General features: G+C 46.3%; 1 protein-coding gene across 3 annotated transcripts; it reads right to left on the minus strand.

Moving 5' to 3' along the window:
- Nucleotides 1–539: 539 nt before the first annotated feature.
- Nucleotides 540–22,129, minus strand: SLC39A13 (solute carrier family 39 member 13). 3 transcript variants are annotated; one of them, XM_042791182.1, is made up of 11 exons: nt 21,988–22,129; nt 16,303–16,411; nt 14,815–15,114; nt 14,272–14,385; nt 12,426–12,547; nt 11,181–11,333; nt 5,823–5,912; nt 5,410–5,460; nt 5,055–5,187; nt 4,821–4,920; nt 540–3,355 (listed from the first exon to the last, which is right to left on the minus strand). In XM_042791182.1, exons 3-11 carry the CDS (start codon nt 15,080–15,082, stop codon nt 3,280–3,282), a joined length of 1,107 nt encoding a protein of 368 aa, XP_042647116.1. In that variant the 5' UTR covers nt 15,083–15,114; nt 16,303–16,411; nt 21,988–22,129; the 3' UTR covers nt 540–3,279. The 3 variants fall into 3 exon arrangements, with proteins under 3 accessions (XP_042647116.1, XP_042647115.1, XP_032849306.1); XM_042791181.1 differs by lacking the exon at nt 16,303–16,411 and having other exon boundaries at nt 21,988–22,128; XM_032993415.2 differs by lacking the exons at nt 16,303–16,411; nt 21,988–22,129 and adding an exon at nt 15,332–15,822.
- Nucleotides 22,130–23,468: the final 1,339 nt, after the last annotated feature.

A 23,468-nucleotide genomic window follows, 5' to 3' on the forward strand; every position in this document is an offset into this window, starting at 1 on the left:
CTGAAAATCTTTCAAATGAAGAGTGGGATAAGACACGCTCTGAACCCCTGTTTTTGAAGGACAGAGAAAACCCCTTTAGTTCTTTCTGGGCAATTCCTACATACATTTGATGAGTGTGCCTTTCTTCCACATGGCAGGTAACCAGCTTAGTGTTAACTGATATCAGATAGGCCTTGAGTTTTTTGGATTTAAAAAATAACTGATCACAACGCAGCATGGTTGCAAAACCCTGGATAGTTGGTTACCATGCAAGCTCTCCCCTCAAACGGGAGCAACTCTCTTGGTGGTGTTCTTCGGGGAAGCCAGACCAGCAGCCAAGAATTATGACCGGACCACACTGCCACAGCAGCAGGAACAGGAAACTGGATTACAGACCCTTTTCTTTCATTTGTGAAAGTCTGAGAAGTAGGAAGGAGGAAAAGACAGAGCCCGGACTTCTCTACACTAACCCAGAGATACTGCTCTGTAATTCAAATGAAATCTGAATTCGGTTTGTAATTCAAAGAGAAGTAGTAACTTCGACAGAAAAAACACAAACCCACATGGAAAATTATTTATTTCATCTCTATTGTCTCCATGCAGAGCAGACCAATACAGATGAAGGGGGAAAATGCATAAGAGCAGCTGAAAAAATAGAGCTAGAAAATACGATTCTCTCTGCATTTCCAAAAGTGACAAATGTGGTGGAGCGGCGCTCCATTTCCTCCCAAGGCTCTCCACCCTCAGCCCCAGGGCTGCTGTAGTGGAAAACTAAGGAGCCCCTCCCTTCCACAAAGCCCTGTGCTACCTCCTTCCAGGGTATCTTCCCAAGAACCGCAGACTGTCCAGGCCTGTGGTAGCAGCCAAGAAAAATAATTCAGAAATTCTTTCTTCAGTGTCATCCACTTTGCATTCCTGAACGCTGAGCACAAAATCCTGACTGTGGTTTTCAGTCTTGGCAAGGCTCGGTGCTGATGCAACAACGCCAACTCACGGGCACTCACCTGGCAATGCCTCAACTTAAATGCCAGCCTCATTTTGTGAAAGATGTCTTGGGAAACAGCAGGCACATCTTTCTGTGCAAACCTGTTTCCTCCAGAACCCTACTACAGGGTCCGCTTAGCTGCAGTCCCTGGGCAGGGGGGAACCCCCAAAGTGAGAACTAGAAGGTTAGCACACTCCCCTAGTCCCTGCAGGCTAATCAGATTAATAATCCTCCTTCCAGGAAAGCAGGAAGCAGATGCTACCTTTAGACTTCGTGACAATGGATGGAATGATAGAGGGAGTAGTTGGCAAAGAATGGCAATTTTGTAAAGAGGAATAAAAAAAAATTGCACTAAACCTCCCTCGTTGCAGTGAAACTAGTTACTGATATAAGCCTGGGGTAAGGAAAGCTGAAAAAAATGTAGACAGCAGTTTCTGGGCAGAGAGAACTGCAAGCATGAGCTCTCCAGCACTCTCTGAAAAGTAGGACAGGAGCTGACATAAAAAAAGAACTGTGTCAACAGTTCAGACATCTCTTGGGGATGTAAATGCCTCCGCTGTGGGCAGCATACCTGCCTCATCGCTCTGACCCAAATCACCCTCTCAAGGGAGGAGCCCCCTTGATAAGGCCCTGTGCAGACTGGAGAGCTGTACTGCTTTATAAAAGCTCTTTAAAGACAGAGCTTATTGGGTGCAATTCACACTGTGGCACCTGTTTTGTGTCCAGTGACTCTGCTAGTTCAGTTAGACGTTTTTAAACAGATTTAAGCAAGAAGGGATGATCTAGTAATTGTGCACATCTCTGTGGCAATAAAACATCCCTGGGGGACGATGGCCTGGTGTCTGTGCCATAAGCTGGGATGTGGGAAAGCACTGGAAATGTAATTTATTTTTATTGGTCTCAAATTGCCAAAAATGTTATCCCAAGTGTCACACAACGGAAAACTCTTAAAGCATACTTATTGTCACCCTTTCATAGCCCTTTCCCTCCTTAGCACATAGCCTTTCTAGACCCATTTTTAAAAATCTTTTCACCAGCAGTTTCATCCTTCCCAATTCACCCTCCCTCCAGTATGCCTTGTTGCTGTGCCCCTTCCTTTAAGGGCTGTCAGTATTATTTCTTATCCATTCATCCCCAACAGACTAACTCCACTGTGAGGTAAGAAGCCCAGAAATCGGCTACCATCTATGATTTTGGTTATAGCATGCTCTTAAATAGTCTCTACTGAGCAGAGGAAAAGCTAACCCGTGGTTATTGGCTGCTGACCAGGCTGTAGTGTTCAACTCTTGCCCAAACTGCCCAGATTTCTGCCACAACAGTCTAGGGCTGCTCTAGCACAACAGGCGGAGCTAACACCCTGCACCTCAGGAGAGCTCTGAAACGTGGTGTGGGGCAGATGGTGGGTGAGTCAGGTCTCGAGAGCAGGCTCAGAGCCACGTTCAGGTAATGGTTATAAAGAAGAGGGAGCTCAGTCGTAACGGCTACATGGCTTTCCTTCCAGATGTAGGTGAGCTGGCAGTGTGGCAATAGAAGAAATGTTTACTGACCATTTTTCAGATAAACAGGCTGTGCTGGCTACAGGAGTGGTTAGGGCTGAGGCAAGTAATCTCCAAGCTGAGCCTTTTAATTGTAGTGACCTATCCTAAAGTGCCTCAGGCTTTTGGCTTGACTTCAACATAAACAAAGGCAAAATAGATGGAAGAGGTGGACTGCTGAGGCTGATGCTTCCTTTAGGAACAAGTGATGTCAGTGGAAAGCTGGAGATCAAGTTGGAAAGGGTTGTTTTCCTCCCTACCACATAGCACCGTTAACTTCTCATAGGTAGGGAGTTCTGGCTAAAGCTGTTAGTTTATTGTTGCTTTGCCATCCCTGTTCTGCCTCCAGCCCTTAGAGTGGTAGGAAAAGTCCTTCCTCTTCATCAGCTACAGGAATCGCCTCTGTTGTTTTCACACAAGAGCTTGGGAAGTGCAGTTCCATCGGAATGAACCGAATGAAACATTGTCCATTTGCTGTGGAGCAGCTGTTCAGTTCATTTCTGCTCACTGTGTCTTTTGCTCCATAAAAACCAACCAAACAAACAAAAACCCAAAACAAACCCGGAAGCCCTGATGTGTGGATTTTAGCAGAACAGGGACAGGAGAGCCAGGGAATGAAGTCCTCCACATCCAGACCTCTTTCTCACCTGCTTCTTCTCATACTAGCAGCCAAATCTGCGCGCACACACATAGGAAGTAACATTAGTGTTCCTTATTGCTTTGTAAGAGCTCAGAGTCACTGTGGTGGCTCTGGGAGGCATCATGAGGTCTGCACAGCGGTCACTCAGTTGTGAGCGAGAGTAGCACCATGACTGTAATGCCTGTACACAGGAGCAGAATTTGCTGCAGGGAGTTCCTGGGAAAGAAACAGCAAAATTAGGAGAAGCCATAAACCAATCCCAATAGGCAGCAGTGTAGAGGCTCACGAATGGTTTGTTCTTCACCCTTCCAAATCTACCCCAAGGAGAACACAACAGCTGTATGAAGTTGCTAACACAGATGAGAAGACTTTCCCCAAGCAAAGAAGCTGTCTATAAACTGACATGCTCTACCCAGCTGCAAGGCCCAGCTTCAGGTTTCAAAATCAAATTTAAGCTAATTCAGTCATACAGCTACCCAAGTATATATTCCTGTCCTTTCTCTCACAAGAGAACCAGCACTCGTGCATCATGTTCACAGATACTTCGGCGACCTTATCCAGCTAACAACTACAGTTAAAAAAATAAAAAAAAAGCCGATAAATTTTGCTGTTCTTTTAGCACCATCTCAGGTTTATGTTGGATTTTACCTACCACCTCTGCACACTATGCCAACAGCTCTGCTAGCACAAGAGGTTACTAACCTAAAAGCAAGCTCCCAACTGGTCATCAACATTTCTCCACCAGAAGTTCCTCCTCCTCACGTATAACCGAGGAGCTGTTTTTTGAGCACTTCCTTAACTGTTCCAGTCAAAATGAATGAGGCGAGCCAAGGTCTCTTATTTTAACTACTGAAGTTACCTGTCTCTCTACAACTGAAATAGGAGGGAACATTCAGGGGCAGCTCTGCCAGCAGATCTGAGAAGGCCTTTACTGTGGTACAGCTGGATTTGGACCTGCTACAGCCTTAATCAGACTACAAAAAACTAGAATAATACAGATGAGGGGAGGCCAAGTATACCAGAACATATATACTGGTGAAGAAGAGAGATGACTGAGGTGGGATACAATAACAGACTATGAAATGCTGAATCATAGAGAGAAGAAAACTATTATTTTCTACTCACACTGCAACATCTAATCAAAATTAATAAGCAAGAGGATGAAAAATTATAAGCAGCATCATTTAACACAGTGCAGTCAAACTATGCAAACATGCTGCCAAAGGGAGATAGCAGAAGCCTAAAGCAATCAATAGGGTCAAAAAGGGCTGACAGAAGCGTGCAAAGGGTGGGCTCACGTGGGTTACCAGACACACACAGATCTACGGGGCCCTGGCTCAGACAGTTGCTAAACCAGGACACGCCAGAAGCTGACATAACAGACAGGGGAACGGGTCACCTTACTGGACGTGTTTCTGAGCAACCTGCTCTAGCCTGTCATGCTACATCCTGCGCTAGCACAATCTTTGGGACAGACCCAGTTGAAGGTTCTCATGTTTTATAGGGTCTCTGGAGTCCCATAAACATAAGAGCTAGCACAGCAGTCTATCTCGATTCCTGCCTTACCCACAGGATTTGGAAAGCTGGCATTCACATGCTCCCAGAACAGGCATGGGGAAGGGTTACAACCCTGCAGCCTGGTAGCAAGAATCGCTGCGGCAGAACAGGAGGGAGCACTTACCAAGGATTCTTTTCCTCCAGGAGATCAGGCACAACATTTACCAAGGCAATATACAGAAATCCTCCAGAAGTGAAAGGGAGGATCCAGGCTACTGTTTCCCCTGCACAAATGTAGAAAGCTTTTGTTATTACCTAGACAGAGCCATGGTAGAGAACAGAAAAGGGAAAGAAGATACACACATGGGGACAGTAGGCCTCCTCCACCTTTTCCTACAGAGGTCCTGGGAAGCCTTACCTGCTCCTTTTGGTGACTGAGCACAGATTGCAAAGCAGGCTCCTAGAATCCCCCCCAGAGCTGTGGAAAGCTGCATCTTGGCCGCACTCCAGCGGTCAAAGCCAGCCCGAAGCAGGATTGCAAAGTCTCCAACCTAAGAAAACCAAGAGCTGACAGTTAATAACATTCTCAGTCACAAAGGCCATCCATAACAAGACTAGTGCTTCAATACCGTTTCTAGTTTTCCATGTTGCCAGTCTCCCAGAGGGAGCAGCTTTCAAAGGGACAAGAAAATGCTACCCAGACCCGTCCCTCCTCTTAGTAGAGGAAACACCCTCGTAATCCCTCACGATGGCAGAGCACAAAGCCCTCTCACCTCATGTGGGATTTCATGCAGGAGAATGGCCATTGTGGTTAGGAACCCAACCTGTAGCAGAGGAGAGAAGGTGATTAGGAAACAGTTCCCCAGCTCTGAGAGATGAGACTTTCATCAGCATGTCAAGGCCCCTTTCCCCAAGACAAGACGCATTACTCAGTTTAGAACTATTCAACAAAAGGGTAGATGAGCTAACCCTTCCCCTGATGCCAGTACAAATGACTAACATGTCCCAAGCTTGAAGAAGCTCTGCATCAGATGTCAGGATAGGGTTGCTCTGTACTCTAGTCTCCATTTTCTCAGAAACCTCCAGAAAATAGGAGGGAACTCTCACATCTTTGCTTTTTTTCTGCATGTTCCATCACACTTGAGAACAGGTCTCTCCAGTACACAGCTGATGACAAAAAACTTACCTTTCTGCTAACCAGGAAGCTGGCTGCTACTGCCAGGCCATGTGTAAAGTTATCAATGGTGTTGGCAAGCAGATTGAGGTATCCACTGATCTGCAAAGAGAAGGAAGAGCCCCTGATAAAGGAAGAGACATAACAAGATAAAAGAAAGCACACGGCTTAGACACAGGTTATACAGAGCTACAGTGAGATGGGAAAGGTCAGAACATGGCACTTGTGGTAAAGATCTTGCACTGTGTCGGGGCTCAAGTACAAATTAAATGTTATGTTCCAGTTTAGAGTAAACACAGTTTTAGGGTACACAAGTATTGCCTGAGGTTAGGATAATCATCTTATGCAAATGACAAATTGTTCCAGAAACATTAAAAGAGAAAGGAAAAAGAAGAAAGACAAAACGCAAGGATATAACTGATTCTAAATCAAACCAATTTTAGGCAACACTAATTTATGCAGGTGACTGGCTTCAAACATGGCTTGACCTTATTTTCTAGTCATGTACTTTAATATCCAACTGTTAAATATCTCCTCTTCAAAAGCTGGCAAGAACAATGCAACAGAACAAATGCTGCTGAAATTGCTTTTCATAACTAAACATATCTTCAAACATCGTACTAAAAAAGCTTGTGCTTGTGGGTTTGCTTTCCCTTAACAAAGAATAAAAAGAGAAGATAGTGATGACAGTCCCCAAAAAAACACCTACTAGAAGGCTGGATAGCATTTGCATATAAACACATTTCTTAAAATTACAAGCATCCTTCCTCACAAGTCCATCTCCATGTTAGACTTCCCTAGCATGCTAACTATGGTCATCTCCAAACAAATTCTGAGTATCTGACCTAAAGTGATTTACGAGGGTACTACTCCAGCTCTTATGCTCACAGGTTTTTAGGTTTTCTCCATCAGATTTAACAAATACTACTGCATGTGGGTCCCGAGATACTTCAGTTCACTATATGGCACTGCAGTTTAAATTATTATCAAACCAGGTGTGAGCCCATACATCAGGCTGTCTCTGGACTGGAAGAACTACGCTGCCATACATTAACTCCAGATATAGGGCAGCATCCAGTGAGTGGAGGGGCTGTCCAGAAACTGTGAGGCATTAACCTCTTACTTCACCATAGCATCAGATACCAATGTTCAGCTGGAAAAACACAAGTGCTGATGAGTTTCATGAGCCCTCTCTGGTCTTCTGCTCTTCTCTGTTTCTATCAACCTCTGCTCGGGGCATCTTTTCTTCCTGCCATCTGTATGCCACAGCTCAGGTGGAGCTTTCTGCCAAGTCTCTCTCTCCAAAGCACCACCTTTCTACAGGGCACCACCTCTACTGCACAAACTCAGGATATCTTTATAGGCTCTAAACTTTTAAGAGTGCATTGATCATTAAATATGAAAATAAAGAATTAAGCAAAGCCTAAGTACAGATCACGCTTAAGGAATAACCTAAGTAACATCTCCTCAATGGATGCAGAAGAGTTCTCTGCATGTTTTTGTAAGAAGGGGAACACAAAGGGATGCATGCAGGTGGACCCATGAACACAGCAGTTTTATTTTTCATTCCTCATTTTCAGTCTAAAATTTCTCCTTTTCATGTTGGGATTTTATGTGATTGCATTTTCCCCACAGGCTAGTAATAATTATTCACAAAAGTTTTACACAAAAATGCTTTCCCATACCACTGTATAGGGAAAAAATAGACTTCATGATTAAAACATTATGACTTTTTCTTGTCAGTGGCTTGGGCAAAAGCTGTCACTGAAAGAAGCAAAGCCTTGGAGTGCTCCGAAATAAATTGGGTTGATTTGACAGTTATGAGCCTCTGACATTTACATTCTGTGAATCCTAATAGGATGTTCTCGTTGCTCATAAAGAGCACAGCCAGATGAAGTGTTTATGTTCATGCTTCAGAATTAATGTCACTGTGCAATAAAACATACTTCTACAAATCAGCAAGGACCCCATGTGACAGAGGGAAAAAAGAAAGAATAAGCAAGTACTCCACAATGTTTTTACTTGTTGAGGGAATAAAGGCTGCAATGCAGGACAGAACTGATCTATGTTTGGGCGCAAAGGAAGCCTCCCACCCACAGCTTTCAAGCTAGGACAAATTATTACAGCAGCAGCTAAAGACCAGAAGTTCTAATATATATGGACAAAGGGTGACTGATTACAGCTCACTAATCATTCAGCCCTGAAGGGTTACTTTGTTTGTTTAAACAGTATCTTTCGCTTTTTGTTTTCTGAAAAAAAAGGGGGTTACCAGGTGAATAGCAGAACCAAAGAAGTCTGGCTAGCTACGGCCTTCTCTCTTTGCTCAATTCCAGCAGCACTGTCTCCCTGCACATCCCTTGCCCACCCTGCACTGCCTGACAGCCGCTTCCCCACCAGGCAGGGGCACCGAGACTCACCCGCTGGCCAGCCAGACCTGCCAAGCAGCATGCAGCACCCACGTCCTGCCGCCGTTCTTCAACAGGGCATTAGTTTGCATTCCTCCTCTACTGCCATGCTGATTTTTATGGAACTTGCAGAAATTTGATTACCCTCAAGACTTCTATCCTCTCTTGAACTCGAGTAAAATTAATTACGGGTTCAAAAGTTACTGAAAATGAAGGGCAGAACAGATGGACAGACAGATGGAATGACTGCTTATGTTGTTGCCTAAGGAAACAGGCTAACAACGCAGGAATATCATGGTAGTTTTGGTAATTACCCCCCTACCAGAAAGACTATTAGAATATTCAGACTATATACTCAGAAGGTAGAAAGTTAAATCTATACACATTAACTCATTAGTTTCTATTTCATGCCATATTGACAACAGTCTAGAAGACTGAACAGATATGTTAGGATTTTAAAGCTAGAAAGGCTCTCCATGGTTGTCTAGACATTCTATATAAGACAAGTGAAAGAATCTCAATTGCCGCACAGAGCCCACTGCTTCTTAGGCTATAGTGCTCTTTGTAGAAAGCAGCTTAAATCACAGCTTAAAGCCCACGAGTGACAAAGAATCTACCATGTCTCTAAGCTAAGTTGGTCCACTGATGAGTTACCCTCAGTTACAGAGCTGTCTTTGATTTCTAGTCTGCTTGTTTGGTATAGCTTTAACTATTCAAATTTAGTCATGCCTCTTACATGGGTATTTGTATACTTTAAGTCACCCCTGATCTGTCACGTCTACAGAGCTAAAGACTAAAGAAAACCACTTCTTATCACGTACTGCAAAATTAAAATAATTATTTCAGCTCTCTCCTGACCCCTTTAGAAATTATCAGTATTATTTTGGATATTGTGAATAATATTACTGGAAAAAATCAGAGAGCTCATTACTGCTATACAGAAAGAGCAACACTTGCCTCTTCTCTTACATACTATTTCCTACTCACCCATCCTCCTGACTGTAGCATCATAATGGAAGAATGTGTTCAAACAGTTTCCTACTGTGATTCTCATGCCTTTTTCCAAGGCACTGACTTCCCAGAAACCATCCCTATCTTGTAAATATGATCCACATTCTTTCATAATCTATTCCTTGTATTTGCATGTATCAAAACATGTTAAAAATTCAGCTCTTTTGATGAAGTTTAGCTGGTATCACTGACCTCATGCAGTCACAATGTGCTATTTAAGTAATATTATAGTATCTGCAAATTTGAAAATACACAGGTTTTATAAATAATCACTTAGAAAAATCATAAACAACCAGTGAACAGATTTGAGGGGGGCTGCATTAATCCAGTCCCTGTTGATAATATAGAATAACTGATTTTTAATACAGCTAACATTAGCAAAGTTGATTTCATACAGCACTAGTTTTATTAGAATGTGGGAGAAAGTTATGCTTTAGATACACTTGTCAGTGTCATTACCTTTATCAAACAATCTTATGACTGAATAAAAGGCAAGGAATAAATGTCTGGTTGACAATAATTTATCTTCCATAAGATTGTATCAATCAGCATTAATTACTTCTTTCTTTTTTAGATCAGGACCAGGCCCTGAGCAACTGTGACCCCCCATCGGTGTTTCGTTTCTACTTGAAACCAGTGGTAGACTAACCATCCTCTAAGTCCATAGTTCCTTATATAAACCTTTCTAAAATAATGGCACAAGGTTTCACATCCCAGTAATACTGGCTTCTTCACCACTATTGCCTCTAAAAACATCAACACTGCACTTTGCAGTTTGTGCAGTGTTCTGTACAGATTACGTGAATGTGACATTAAAAATACCCAGCGACCTCACCATATCTTTCACATTGTGTAGTAAGAGCTATAAAATTACAGCAAAACAGATTTAAAATAGAAAGACTGAAGAGCTTCTGACTGACCACATATCTAGGTTTGGGCTAGTTCATGCAACCACACTTTCTGCTCAGAGTTACTCTCCTACCATCTTGCACATTTTTATGGGCTTTCAAACTCAAATTATAGGTCCTCCTTCACCAAAGTGGTCATTTCCTCTCTTGCTTGTAATGTTCACCCAGACAAGGGTTTCTGCAGTGCAAAGATAGTAACGTAAAACTGAAAGCAAAGCCAATCTAAAGGTTAGCCACTACCCAATGGTACAGTACTCCTCTTCCCTCCTCCACCTCCAATCCTATAAGCTTGCTGATCAACCTTATCCCAGCACTACAGGCTGCCTGTCTACATGCCAAGCTGCTTCAAGAAGTTAGGAGAGAAGTAAACTTATGGGGAAAAAAAAAAAAAAACAACCAACCAAACAAACAAAAGCAAATTCTTTGCCTGTTTAGCTCCCTGAATAGGCTCATTGTGGGGTCAGATGAGGTCCAGTGCAAAGGAAGTGATGGGAAATACAGGTTTGGAGGCGGAAGTGGACAAGAAGCCCTTTTTGGCAGCAGATAAACTGTTAATCTGAGAAACTGAACTTCTGAGGTTTACAATGGATAGCTTCAACTGTGAAAATGCTTCCAAAAGGTGCCTTAAAAGGAAACGTGCAGCTCACAACAGGTACAATGCAGGCACTAGAGAACAGAGAAATCACGGCACAAAAATTTAAGCAAAGATATAATGACTGTAAGATACAGAATAACAAAATGTGGAAGTACTATACTTTGGTCTCAGGATTCAGCCAAAACACACATCCTCAGACTTATGCTTTCACAACAGTAACTTTGTCTTTTTTGCAGAAGCTGCAGTGTGGATTTTCTCCAAGTCCACCGTTTCCTTCCTGCTGTGACCTGGACAGACACTTTGGCAGAGCAAAATCAAGCACAACTCACTCAAACATTGCATTCCCCACCCAGGCACAGTTCTTTCCACAGACGACTCATCCTCCTGACTGAATTTTAAAATACGTGCCCCAAAAACGTAAGATGTGAAGGTCAGTCTGTGGGTCTCTTACCTTGATTCTGTTGTCTGTTGGACAAGACTGGAGAGAGGAGCCATTACACTGAGCTGAATCTGTTCCTGCTCTTTGGGATTGGCCTGCCACCTTATGCAGGGGGTAGCCACTTCCATTGGGAATCTTTCCAGCCAGTGCTTTGGAATCACAGCCCTAAATTAGGGGAAAACAACTTGTCACTGCCTTTTTGTCAGTGATGAACGAGATGAATCAGGGTCAGAAATCCAATCTTCACCCTTAATCCTTTTGTCCTTACAAGGCATATCAGGAGCGTTGGTACCCCAGTTTGATAAGGACAACTGCCAGAAATGAGACAGATTTCAGAGAGCGCTGTGACACCACAAGAACAAGGACTTCCCCATTCACCAAGAGAAGGAAATTAGAAAGAGAGAAGAGGAATTGGAGTCACGCCCCCTCGGCACAAGCCAGGTTCCACTGAACAGATGAGGGACTGAGCCTGCCACTCCTGCTGTTAGGTGCTGCCCAGAGAAATACAACTCCATCTGGGCAGGGGATGGGAGAAAAAAAAAGAGTCTTGTTCTGCCCAGTGCATCAGAGTAACTAAGTCTAGAGAATTATTCTATATCTGGGATTGTCAGTTTCCAAACAACAAAATGTTCATCTCAGTCTTGAGACTCTGTAAATGAGAAGACTAAGTTCCTTTCAGAGCTGCCTATGTTGCCCCTTTGCAGTTGGGTGATTCTCCTCTGAACCATTACTTAGTATTACCTGGCCAAACATAAACCCCTGCTGCCACACAAAGTTACCCAAACAAACGCCTGGTCCAGGCCATACCCAGGAAGAGTAGGCAGTGAGGAACACCTTCCAGAGAAGGCTGGTCTTTGTCCTGACAGAGAACCCAGAAGGAGACTGAGTCACGATGGCTCAGTGGAACGTGCATCAGCAAGCTGTCTTCCCCCAAAGACAAGCAAAAGTCTCATCTGCAGAGTGCTCCAGCTCCCAGTCCCCATAAAAGGGGAGTTCTCTTGTACACATACCACACCTCGAGAACAAAAGCAGCTCGAAGGTGTGAAATCTCAGCTAAAACCACAAAACCAACGTCTGGAGATGAAACACCTTCTTCTAGAGCCTGGTGTCAAAGAAGTGGCAAAAAGCTCCCCAAAGGGCATCGACAAGCTACTCACAGCTCCAGGATCATTTACTGAGCCTGTCAGATAGGGCAGATGAGGTGTTTAGTACAGTGCTCCAAACCTTACAGCACTCCCTCCCCTCTGGCTAACTTACCACACCAGGGCACTCCTTCTCTTCTTTCTCTAGGAAGATCTTCTCTAGCACCAGGAAGGTCAGGAAACCAATGATCACCCAGAGACCCAGAAGCTTCTGTTGCTGAAAGCTCTGCCCTTCTCCTGAGGGACAAGCGAGAAACCTTCATGTCACTATCAAGTACACAGTTGTTTCCCACATGTGAACCCACCCACCCCAGACAGTTTAACCAGCAGTTCCAAGAAAAAAAAAAAAAAAAAAGAAAAAAAAGAAAAAGAAAGGACAATGGAAATACCTTCTGCAAGGAATAAGGAGCAAGCATGTCTCAAAGCAAATTATTTTGACTTGCTCATTCTTGATCTAACATATCCTCATCTCACGACACTTGGAGTGAGAGCCCCCACCCCTTTTGCTTCAATAGTGCAATCCAGAATATTTCCTGACAACACTGGGAATTTCCTCCTTCCAGAGGCAACTGAAGATTACATCAACAAAAATCCTGCAGCTGTATCTACTGAGCAGCAAGCCCTGACATGAAATCTGGCATTTGTGGAGCTACAGACTCACCTTCCCCTTTCTGCCACACCTGGGCAAGTTATTAAGCCCAAAGCTATAAACTTTCTTTTCAGTTACAGCCAAGCTTGTGAGATAATAATCATCCATTCACCCTGGATGCAGAAATGGAGATTGCATTGCAGTGGAATAGAACGACTCTGTAATGGGGTTTACAGGTTTACACGGGTCAAGGAAACCTTTATGCTTCAGAATAGTCCTGCAGAAGCAAACAAGCTAAAGCAGGAAGACAGAGTCATTTGGGAACCACTGTAGAAAGGGCAAAGAAAGGACAGCAGGTTCTGCTGGCAGTGCTAGAGCTGTGAGGAAGAGGACCAAATGCCTAGCAGATTTTGAAATCCCAGGACATAGGTGCAAGAAGTCCAGGAAACCTAAGGCATCCTTTTCCATCTCTCACATTTTCAGCAGGGAAGTGATTTCTTGGTTTCTCAACAGGTGGGATTCAGCAGCAGCACTTGCCTTCTATGTTATCAGCTTGCTGAAGCAGAGAGATACAATCACTACATGTTTCAACAACCCTGCTATCTGAGGGGTGAAGGAGATACACCAATACCGTAAGCTCTATCCCAACCCAAACAGTGTTTAGTTTGCTGGCGAACACAGGTTTCTGTCACCTGCATTTCCTTTTTCTCCCCCAGCCCCCACCCCTCCATCTTAGTCATGGCTCTACAGACAATTTTCCATGACTTCTCCTTGAGCAAAGATTGAGAGGACAAAACATTTGGTCTCCCGTAGATGGAAGTACCAAGGGGCCCCAGTTAGTCCCAAGAAAGAGGCTCTAGGAGTAACACTGTTATAGGGACAGATTTATAGACAAGCTGAATCTGATGGGACAGAATCCCCACCTGAGAAGGTGCACATGTTCATGTACCAGACCACACACACACATTCGTAACTTCCCATCAGGTTAAAGAAGCACTCCCTTTCCTTATAAAAAGAACAAAGAAAATTCAGCAGAGATTTCCAGGAGTCCAAGGCAAGATAGGAAAAGTTGATAGACAATAAATCCATTTCTAGTTACTAAACATAAAGAAACTGTGGTCAACTCAGGAAGCCTCCAATCACAAAATCTTTGAACTGCAGAGTACAAAGATGAAATATTATATGTGTTTTCAGTGTTCTTATATCTTTCCCTAGATATTTGCTTTTACACATTGTTTGAAAGAAAATACCAGCCTAGACCAGTTTTGGGGCTGACCCAAACTGGCTGGTCTTATGTTTTCAAGATGGAAGGGACTCAAAAATGTAGCAGTAGGCATAGCAGACTGCTTCTAGGCACATAAGGCTTTCATACCTGTTGTTGCACTGCAAGTGTAGGCCCAGGCTTCGGGAAGCAGGTGCAGAAACACATTCCCCAGCAGTCCACCAATTGCAAAACTCAACAGCTGTTTCAAACGGTGTGATCCAGCTAAAAAAGAAACAAAAACTAATCACAACTCAGCTGGGAGCCAAAACATCTCCAGCTGAGATTTTGCACAGAGATCTGAATTGGAAGCATTTGCAAAGCAAGCTGTCAGAAGACAGAGCACAAAACAAATAGCTGGAGTGCAAGAAAAACCTCTTCCACCACTTGGCTGGGACGGCAGTGTGTGAGAGGGTCCTGAACCAAGCAGGGTGCAAAACAAACAATACTCTTTGCACAAGCTCCATCCAGGTCTTGCATTTGTCCAAGGACTCTCTATCAAATTGGCAGGTATGGCCTGAAGTACCAGAAACAGACTGTCTGTTATAGAGGACAGTATTTCTGTGACAAGGAAATTCCCGTTCATTACTGTGCTGTTCAGTCACAGCCCAGGCCTTTCAGCTTCCGAAAGGCTAACGCAAGTAGCAGGCTTACCTTCTGACCGCAGAGCAGCTCCCGTCTCAAAAGGGATCACCAGCAAGGGGAAGACCCCACTCAGCCCCACCATGAATGAACCAATGAGGGAACAGATCCAGGCATCCAGCCGCTCGCTGGTGAAAAGGTTTCCCCAGGACTCTGCCTCCTTCTCACACAGAGGACCAGAACTAGTGGCAACATGACTCCTCGGGAGCTGCTGAGCTTCACAGGCCACCATCAGAAACAAGGAGAGCGTCCCGTTAAGCAGAAGCTTTTGTTTTGTCATCGCTAAGTGGTCTCAGCCCGGCTGGCAGATCTCTGAAAAAAGCAGGGGAGAGCAGTTCTGAGAGCGTGCCCAAGACTCCCTCCCACCATCCCAGAGGAAAGGCCTCGGTCACACCATCCCCTCCCTCAGCATCTTAGCACAGGTATGCATCCCCCTAAGGAACATCTGAAACTCTTCCCAATTCCAACACAGCACTAAAGGACAGAGAGGCTGTTTATCATGGGGTGCATCAAGCTGCACATGAGACACCTTGTGAAAGAGTCTGACTTTCAGCATCTCCCCTCAGGTGGGCTGGGCGAGAACTCCAAGTACCCTTGTCCTTCAGTGTCCCGAGGCTTCAGAAAAAGGTGTTGACCGGAGATGCTACCCAGATAAGTCTTCTCTTTGCCATGGAACAGCATCCATGTAACAAAATTAGGATGGAAGACAGGCAACACAACACAGGTCTGTAAAATCATGAGTGGTGCAAAGACGGTGAACAGGAGTAGATTATTCACTGTCTCTTCAGACGTAAGTGCTAACAGCCATCACATGAAGCCATTGAGGGTCGGCTTCAAAATAAAACAAACAAACTTGACTCTTCATCAGCAGGTAACTTGTGTGGTAGTACTTCTCAAAAAAATTGTGGAAAAGTTTACATGGATTCGAAAGACAAATCTGTTGATTGTTCCTGGTTAGACAGCTCACATCAGACTCAAGAAATCCCCTTATCTGAAAGGAGCTGGAGGCTGGAAGAGTAGTTGGAAAATACCATATATACTTGTCTTATTTAGTCTTTCCTAGAAGGATACTGGGTTAGATGGTCTCTTAGTGAAAATCAGCACAGCTGTTACTAAGATCTCTTCAGTGACAAGAAAACTGGAGAGAAGCGGGCATGTTAGAAGAGGAAAATAATTATAATTACACTCTCATTGGCAAACAGGAAAGGAAAGCAAATGAGGCAAAGGCTGAAGTTCAAATGCTCCTTCAGTCTCCAGAAGAAAAATTGAAATGTACCAAGCAAAATTAGTTTGGAAATATGAGAAAATGACGAGTTAGAAAAGGACGGCTTAACAAAAGTTCACAAAACAGCTGTAGATTGAGAGGGAATCATGGCATTCACCTGAAAGCATGTAAGAAACCAGTCAAAGTAATCTCTGAAGCATTAGTGACCATCTTTGAAAATTTACAGGAATATGGGAAGGCCACAGAAGGCTGGAGAAGCATCATGCCTCACCTACCTTTATGAAAAGAAAAAAAAAGGTGGGAGAAGACTTAAGAAGTTACAGACCAGTAACTTCAATCCTCTGAAAGATTCTTGATCAAGTTAAATGATCAGTTTGTAGTTACCTATAAGATAAGAAAGTGATAAAGATAGCAAAGCATTAAGTAACAGCCAGACAGGAAGGGGCCTGAAATTTTCAAGACAAAATTCAGGGTGTTGGAACCAATCTAAGGGCTCACTATGGCTGAAACGGGTGGTGTTGCCCCTTGTCCCCCACCCCCTCGTGAAACATCCCCTTCCCATGCTCACATCTGACCCCAGGAGTGAGGGGGGTCAGAACAAACTGGCAGGAAAAACTATGTTTGTAAAGGCTTAGCCCTTTTCCAGTTTCAGTCCCTGAACTCAAACGCTGCAGGAGGAAGGCCCAGATGCAGCGAGCAGTCAAAAAGAAAATTAAAGGACAGGCTCCCATGAAGGAGAGCACTGATCTCCAAGCACAGCGACCATGTCAGGAGCGGGGAGGATGCAAGGAGGAACCAGTGAAGACACTGGCTTGGCTAGCTGTGCAACAACCACTAAAACTTTTTGGGGCAAGGTAATGTCTGACCAAGTGTAAACTCTACCGACCCATACAAAACCCATTGCTTTTTTTATCTTTTTGACAGGGAAAAAAAATAAATCCCTCAACATAGCAAGTTCAAACCAGCTCAGGATTTTGCGGCACCTTATTGCAGTGTTTTGATCTAGCTGCAGGAACCCTAGACCTACCTACAGCATACTATCAAACCAATCCCAGTAAAGATCAGTATAAAGCAGCACACTAAGAGGAGAAAAAAATAATCAAATGGACATAACAAAGCAGTAACTCAGATGTACCACAAAATCAAAATGCATACATGCATTACATTGATTCAGAAATTAATTCCAAGCCAGCAGGCTTATGTTGTTACAAAGTAGGCAAATGCCATCCTGGGACATATTAGTATCTACATCGTAGGTGTGACACAGAAGCAGTAATTCCATTCCCTCCACACATGTGGAGGGGAACAAGCTTCTTCAAGCAACAGACTGCACCCAGCCTCACATACTCTTCTTTATAAAACAGACGTAAAAATCAGATACACTGCAGTGGAAAGAAACAAAAATTAGAGTGTAGAAAGCACGACCTGGAAAAAACGACCGAAGGACCTCAGTGTGTTTAGTCTTAAAAAGATAACATTGAAGGGAACAGAACAGTCTGCATACATTAAAAGTTACAAGGAAGGGGGAAAGTTCTTCTTCCGTGTTGCAGCATCAGTTCAAATGGTAAACAAGATTCAGCCTGGATATGAAGAAACAAATTTACACAGTGCAAAAGCAGTGATAAACCAAAACAGGTTATCTATGATGCAGAATCTCCAGCACTGTGGGGTTTTTTTCTTTTGAGAAAAAGAATAAACACCTGATGCAGATGCTATTTCATTGCAAAGACTAGATCCCTTCTTGAAGACGCTCCAGCCCTCCGCCTGTAATTGGAGGTAAACTGGTGAGATCCTTGTTCTACTGGCAGGACCCTGCGGAAGAGGGCAGGTTTTCAGCTCTAAGTCACTATTGGCACAACCACTTCAAAACAACAGAGGGGGAGGTGGATGGTGGCAGCGAGGGACATTTTCATCTCTCACAGCACTCCGTGCACCCACTCAGCTCAGGCACAGAGGTGAGCAGGCGCTGGGATGATGCTGGGAGCACTGGTAACAACAGCAAGGAGAGCCTGAGGGGCCCGAGATGCTGCCCTCTGCCCAGCTCCACCACACCTGGGGTGCTGCCGGGCCCCCTGGCTCCCCATCCCGGGATTCAGGCTCCCCCCGCAGCTATGCAGACACACACAACTATGGTAAAACTACACCACAGAACCCCCCAAATTTCTCCTTGGGCAAAAAACAACAAACCCACAAAAAGATAGGAAGCTCTTAAAATGTTAGCTGTCCCCTAACTGAATGGAGTTTCTTCTGTCCCGAGTACCCACACAGGCTGAAGCCATCAGCCACGGACGCGTCTGCACAGGGAGGTGACGGGACTCTGCAGGCAGATTACACCAGCCACAGCCATCTCTCTGCTTACTAGCTGCTGCATAACAACCTGCAGTTAGAGAATTTCCTGCTTTAAAAAAAGACAGGCACCCCTTCCAACCCCAGAGCAGGCCTGACAGATGTTCTCTTCCTTTACGACAGGGTTAGACCTAGAAAATGACTGAGAACAGCTTCTTTGTGAGGAACAGAGCAAAAAAAAATAAATAAAATCAGGATTTATACAACCCCTATACACATATGAAGAGGCAACACACACAGCAGAGCGACGGCTGTCTGCAGCTCAGCAATGATGGGAAGTGGCACGAACCAGCCTCTTCTGCAACACTAGTCACAGCTTTTGAGAATCAGTCTGGAAAAGTAAGCACTGCAACTGATCCAACAGGTCCATTTTTCCATCTCCTTCTCCACACTCTCATCCCACATCTGCCCCGAGGGACACCTGAAAGGGTCTCTGAGACCAAGTGACCAAAATCCTGGAGAGGGGCAGAAGCACACAGGACAAGGGGCATTCCCAGGGCTCCAAAAACAGGCTGCATACCTGGCTTCATGTCCTTCTTCCAGCAGTGAAAGGGACCAGGTTCCTTCAAAAAGACATGGTGGTGGACAATAAATGGGGATAAGGGGGTAGAAAACAGATTCCTCTAACTGACATTTGTGTTGGTCAACTTTCTGTGGCCCACAGGTCTTTCTTCTCTTGTTACTTACACACAGGAAAAACTTACATTTCTTTACACCTGTGCTGCCTGACCATCATTACCCTGTGGCTCAAGAACATCCCCATGTCTCATGCAATAAATTCCTGATGCTTATAAAGCATCTACGAGGAACTTGGTGCATCATCCAGGACGCACCTGAACTGATCTTTGTGCTCAGCTAATTATTTTGAGCATATTCCCAGAATTTGCTTCTTCCTAACATATCATAACCACTTGCTCTGAAAAATGCACTTTTTATCTCTATAGCCCCTTTGCTTCTCTATCTCATTAGTACATGCTCCTCGTGAGACTTGTAAAGACTCTAAATTCAAACTGGCTGCTTCCAAGGCAAATATTTAAGAGGAAGAAAAGAGGCAGTCAAGATGTAGTCCTAGGAAAAAAAGCTCGAGAAAATAATACCCTGCCAGAACAGTTGCAGAGGGTGGAAGAAGTCTTTACCTACCCCTAATTTTAGACAACAGCCTCTGTTTTAGTAACTCAGCTAGAGAAGGTCTTGAGAAATTTCTAGAGAAAGCACCTGCAGGTTCTTAAAGAAGTCTGTGGTCACTATGAGGCAGAGGCATAACCAGGCTTATAGAGATGTGTTTTTCTCAAGTGTTTATGACCTATTTAAGAACATGCATAGGAAAGAAATAGCCAACGCATCATTAGTCCTCAGTTTTGACAACGACACCATTTGGGATCACAGGTCCCAGCCATGCCAAGTCACCATCATCACAGGCAGCACTCTCCAGAGCACCACATGTCCCGCACAGGTCTCCGAGCCGAGCATTCAGGAGTCAGGTCTGCTCAGCTCCTTCTGCAACAGCCTCAGGACTGGAATAACCGTGATGTCCTCCCAGCTCAGGAAGAACAAACAAATAAGAAATTGTCATTTACACACCCCTGAGAGGGAGCAGGGGGAGACTGCACACCAAGCCAGGAGAAGAGAAGGCTCCAGGGAGACCTCAGAGTGACCTTCCAGTGCTTAAAGGGGGGACAGGAAAGGTGGGGAGGGATTCTTTGTCAGGGGGGTGGGGATAGGACGAAGGGTAACGGTTTTAAACTGAAAGAGGGGAGATTTAGATGAGATGTAAGGCAGAAATTCTTCCCTGTGTGGGGGGTGAGGCGCTGGCCCAGGGTGCCCAGAGCAGCTGTGGCTGCCCCCTCCCTGGAAGGGTTCAAGGCCAGGTTGGACGGGGCTGGGAGCCCCCTGGGCTGGGGGAAGGGGGCCCTGCCCGGGGCAGGGGGGTTGGGACTAGGTGATCTTTAAGGTCCCTTCCAGCCCAAGCCATTCTGTGATTTTGTAAGAGCTCCTGCTCTCCTCCCAGGAGGGTCCCGGGGCCTCCCCCACCTCACAGCACTCACTGAACACCTCTGTATCACGCATTGCCTGAGAAAACACAGACAAGACTTAAAATGCCAAGGCAAAAACCTACTGGAAAAAAAGAAAATAAAATATTGACAACAATTCCTGCAGCAAGCCGCCTCCTCCCCTCCTAGATGCTCTGCCTTTTCAGACCACACAGCTTCATCTCAGTCTCAGCACAATTGCTCATTGCCACACACTGATATTTTAGATGTTGTTGGGGGAAAAAAATGAAGAAGAAAAGGCTTTTTTACAAGTGTTTTCCCTGGAAGCCAGTTGCCTGGTCTTACAGTTGCAAAAGAATACTGCATGGAATGGAAAAAAGTTATTTTCCAGGGAGGAAGCATCATTTTCAGCCAAAAAATTCTCCACAAGCTGCTTCCCTTCAGTAGCCCTGTGGAGAGCTCTGAATTCCTCCTGAAAGCCCTGACCTCGGTGGAGGCACAAAAGGTCTCCAGCCCCAGCCCCGAGCACTCCCTTCTCTCTCAATCACCGCCCGTCCTCAGGGAATCCGCGGCTCTGCTCTGGCGGGACCCTTCCCCCTTCCCCCAGCCCTCTCGCACAAACCCACTTGGCAGAGAAGCCTCGCGTTTCTGTGCATCGCAGCAGACACCTCTACAAACTGGAGGTGCACGGGATTAAGGACAACGGGGTACGGGGCAGATCAGGCCGGATTACAGACCCCGGGCAAACCTGAAAACTGGCAAGGCAGCTAAAACACCGATTGAACACTACCGTAGCTTGGGAGACAGCGACTCCTTCCCCATCCTACCCAGGAGGAAAGAGGGAAGTTTGCGGGTCAGGCAATGGCGTTCAGCACCCCCCTCCTCGGACTAGGTGGGATTTTTGTCCCCCCAGCAGCCCGGGGCAGAGGCCGGGCAGGCCCCGGCACAACATTTATCTGCGGGCGAATTAACACGTCGGCCCCGCTCTTGTCATTGTTTCCAACATGACCGCGGCTAGCGGGACAGCCCGCGCGGGTTTGCCGGTAGAGGAATGCTGACCCACGCAAAGTGAGCCATATTTCCCGGGGGGGAGGGGGGAGGGGGGGAGGAGAAGGATTAATTAACCCTGTTCCCGTGCCTTACCGGACCAGTACAGTAGTTGCCCCCCAGGGTCCATGTGCAGCCCCGCAAAGCCGGGACACTTCCCGCGGGTGGGGGGGGGGGGGGGGGAAGGAACGCCCCCCTCCCCCGCCGAGCCCTTCCCGCCGCATCGGCTCTGCCGGAGAAGCGACTTCCCAAACTTTCTCCGTTGCGTCCCGCGGGGACCGAGCTCCCGGCCCCGGGCACGCCCGCGGCGGCACCCGCTTCCCCGGCACGCCGGTCCCGGGAGCCCCGAGTTGAGCCGGGGTACGGCCCCTGGCAGCAGCGGCCCGGCCGAGCGCTGCACCCCCCCCCCCCCCCCCAACGTCTTTCCTAAACTTACCCCGCGCTCGGCCGGGCCGGGCCCCGCCGGTGCCGGACTCGGCTCCGCCGCCACCCGTCCCCCCCCACCGCAGCGAGGGGTAACCCAGCGAACCGTGTGTCCCCCCCCCCCCCCCAAGCTGTACCGCGACCCGCCGTTACCGTGGGCCGCCGCTGCCATCCAGCCGCGGCTCGGCGCGGGCCCTGCCCCGCCCGGCGGCCCCTCAGCTCCGCCTCCCCCGCCCGGCCACGTCGGTCCCGGCCTCCTCGGCACCAGCGTCGCCGCCCCGGCGGGGGACCCGCTGCCGCCGCCGCCGCTTCCGGCCCCGCCGCGGCGGGGGGGGGGGGGGGGGTGTGTGTGTCACACGGGGCACCGGGCGCTCTTCCTGCCGCCACCCCCCCCCCCCCCGCGGCGGAACCAGGGCGAACCGGGTATCTCCCTCCCTCCCTCTCCCCCACCGCCCTGGGGGTCCCGGTGCCCCCCAGGGGCTCCCGGCAGCCCCACAGCCGCCTCCCGCCGCGCCCGGGGAGTGAGAGGGTTGGATGTATCCCGAGCTCCTGGGCAGCGGGACGCAAACAGGCACGCTGTGGAAGACCTGTCTTTCTAGAATATGCTTACGGAGAGATTTTTAATTTTTTTTTTTTTTTTTAAATCTACCTCATTAGATTATAAATTGTTCGGGCTACCGATGGGTAAAGAGGAGCGCTGTGGAAACCTGGTTTTGAGCAGAATTTCTGGAAGTTGTTAGAGCAGCCTCCTCTAGGAGTTAGCCTCCAGATGTTTTCAAAAGATACGATGACTTTTAAACAGATTTGCCTCCTCCTTAAGTGGTTCATTACAACCTTCATGACGACACTTGCTTAACCCCAGAGCTCCATAAGCGCTACTGTCCTGACTGTTAGTGGTGAAGAATATCCACGGTTCTTACAGAGATTTGCAGAAAGTGCATGTGCTCACAAAACTAGGTCAGAGGAGGACAAAGATTTACTTTTCCATCAGGCTGAGCTAGTTTGGAGCTATATGGTTTCCAATACAGACACTTTCCAAAACGTACCGATGTACCTTTTAGTTCCATCTCATACCATTTTCCCCGAGACCCAGAACTTGTTTCTCACTCCCAACTTTCAGAATGAATCCCACTGCCCAAGAAGCTGCTGCTGATGTTGACACTTCTTTCTACAGTTTCGCCCTAGCCTCATTACATCATACCCGTGTCATGCCCTGGAGCAGGAGTTAGGAATTAAAGTCAGCCACAGTCACCTGCACTGGTTTAGCCGTTCTTTCTGCATTCATGTAACGGGAGCACAATCCTACGTGCTACTGCACTGCAAAGAGAGTTTAAGAAAAGTTATATCTTTCCCACTTGCAAGCAGAATGTTTATACCGGAAGCCGAATTCTGAAAGCGAATTTTTAAAGAAAAGGTATTATGCATTTTGTTCTCAAGTTGTAAGATTTATGATTCTTGTGGTCCACAGCCACCTTCCGACTGCCTGAATAACTCTCATCAGCCCTGCTCCAGGGGCACAGCTCGCCGTGCTGACAGATCATACCTGTGATTATCGCAGTCACAAAAGGCACCTCCTCAGGCAAACCAAGCCACACTCAGAATTTCGGACTGTTGCAATCACTAGAGGTATCATG

Source organism: Tyto alba, unplaced genomic scaffold, assembly GCF_018691265.1.
Source record: "Tyto alba isolate M040663 unplaced genomic scaffold, T.alba_DEE_v4.0 Super-Scaffold_18, whole genome shotgun sequence".
In the NCBI taxonomy this organism is placed as follows: Eukaryota; Metazoa; Chordata; class Aves; order Strigiformes; family Tytonidae; genus Tyto; species Tyto alba.

What these genes read in the sequence shown, in the direction of transcription:
- SLC39A13 (XM_042791182.1), bottom strand. Translation starts at nt 15,082, where the DNA reads ATGACAAAACAAAAGCTTCTGCTTAACGGGACGCTCTCCTTGTTTCTG. An exon ending in AGAAGGAGTGCCCTGGTGTG is followed by an intron (nt 11,334 to 12,425) that starts GTAAGTTAGCCA and finishes CCCCTAATTTAG; the next exon opens with GGCTGTGATTCCAAAGCACT. An exon ending in TGCATGAAATCCCACATGAG is followed by an intron (nt 5,188 to 5,409) that starts GTGAGAGGGCTT and finishes TGGTTTTCTTAG; the next exon opens with GTTGGAGACTTTGCAATCCT.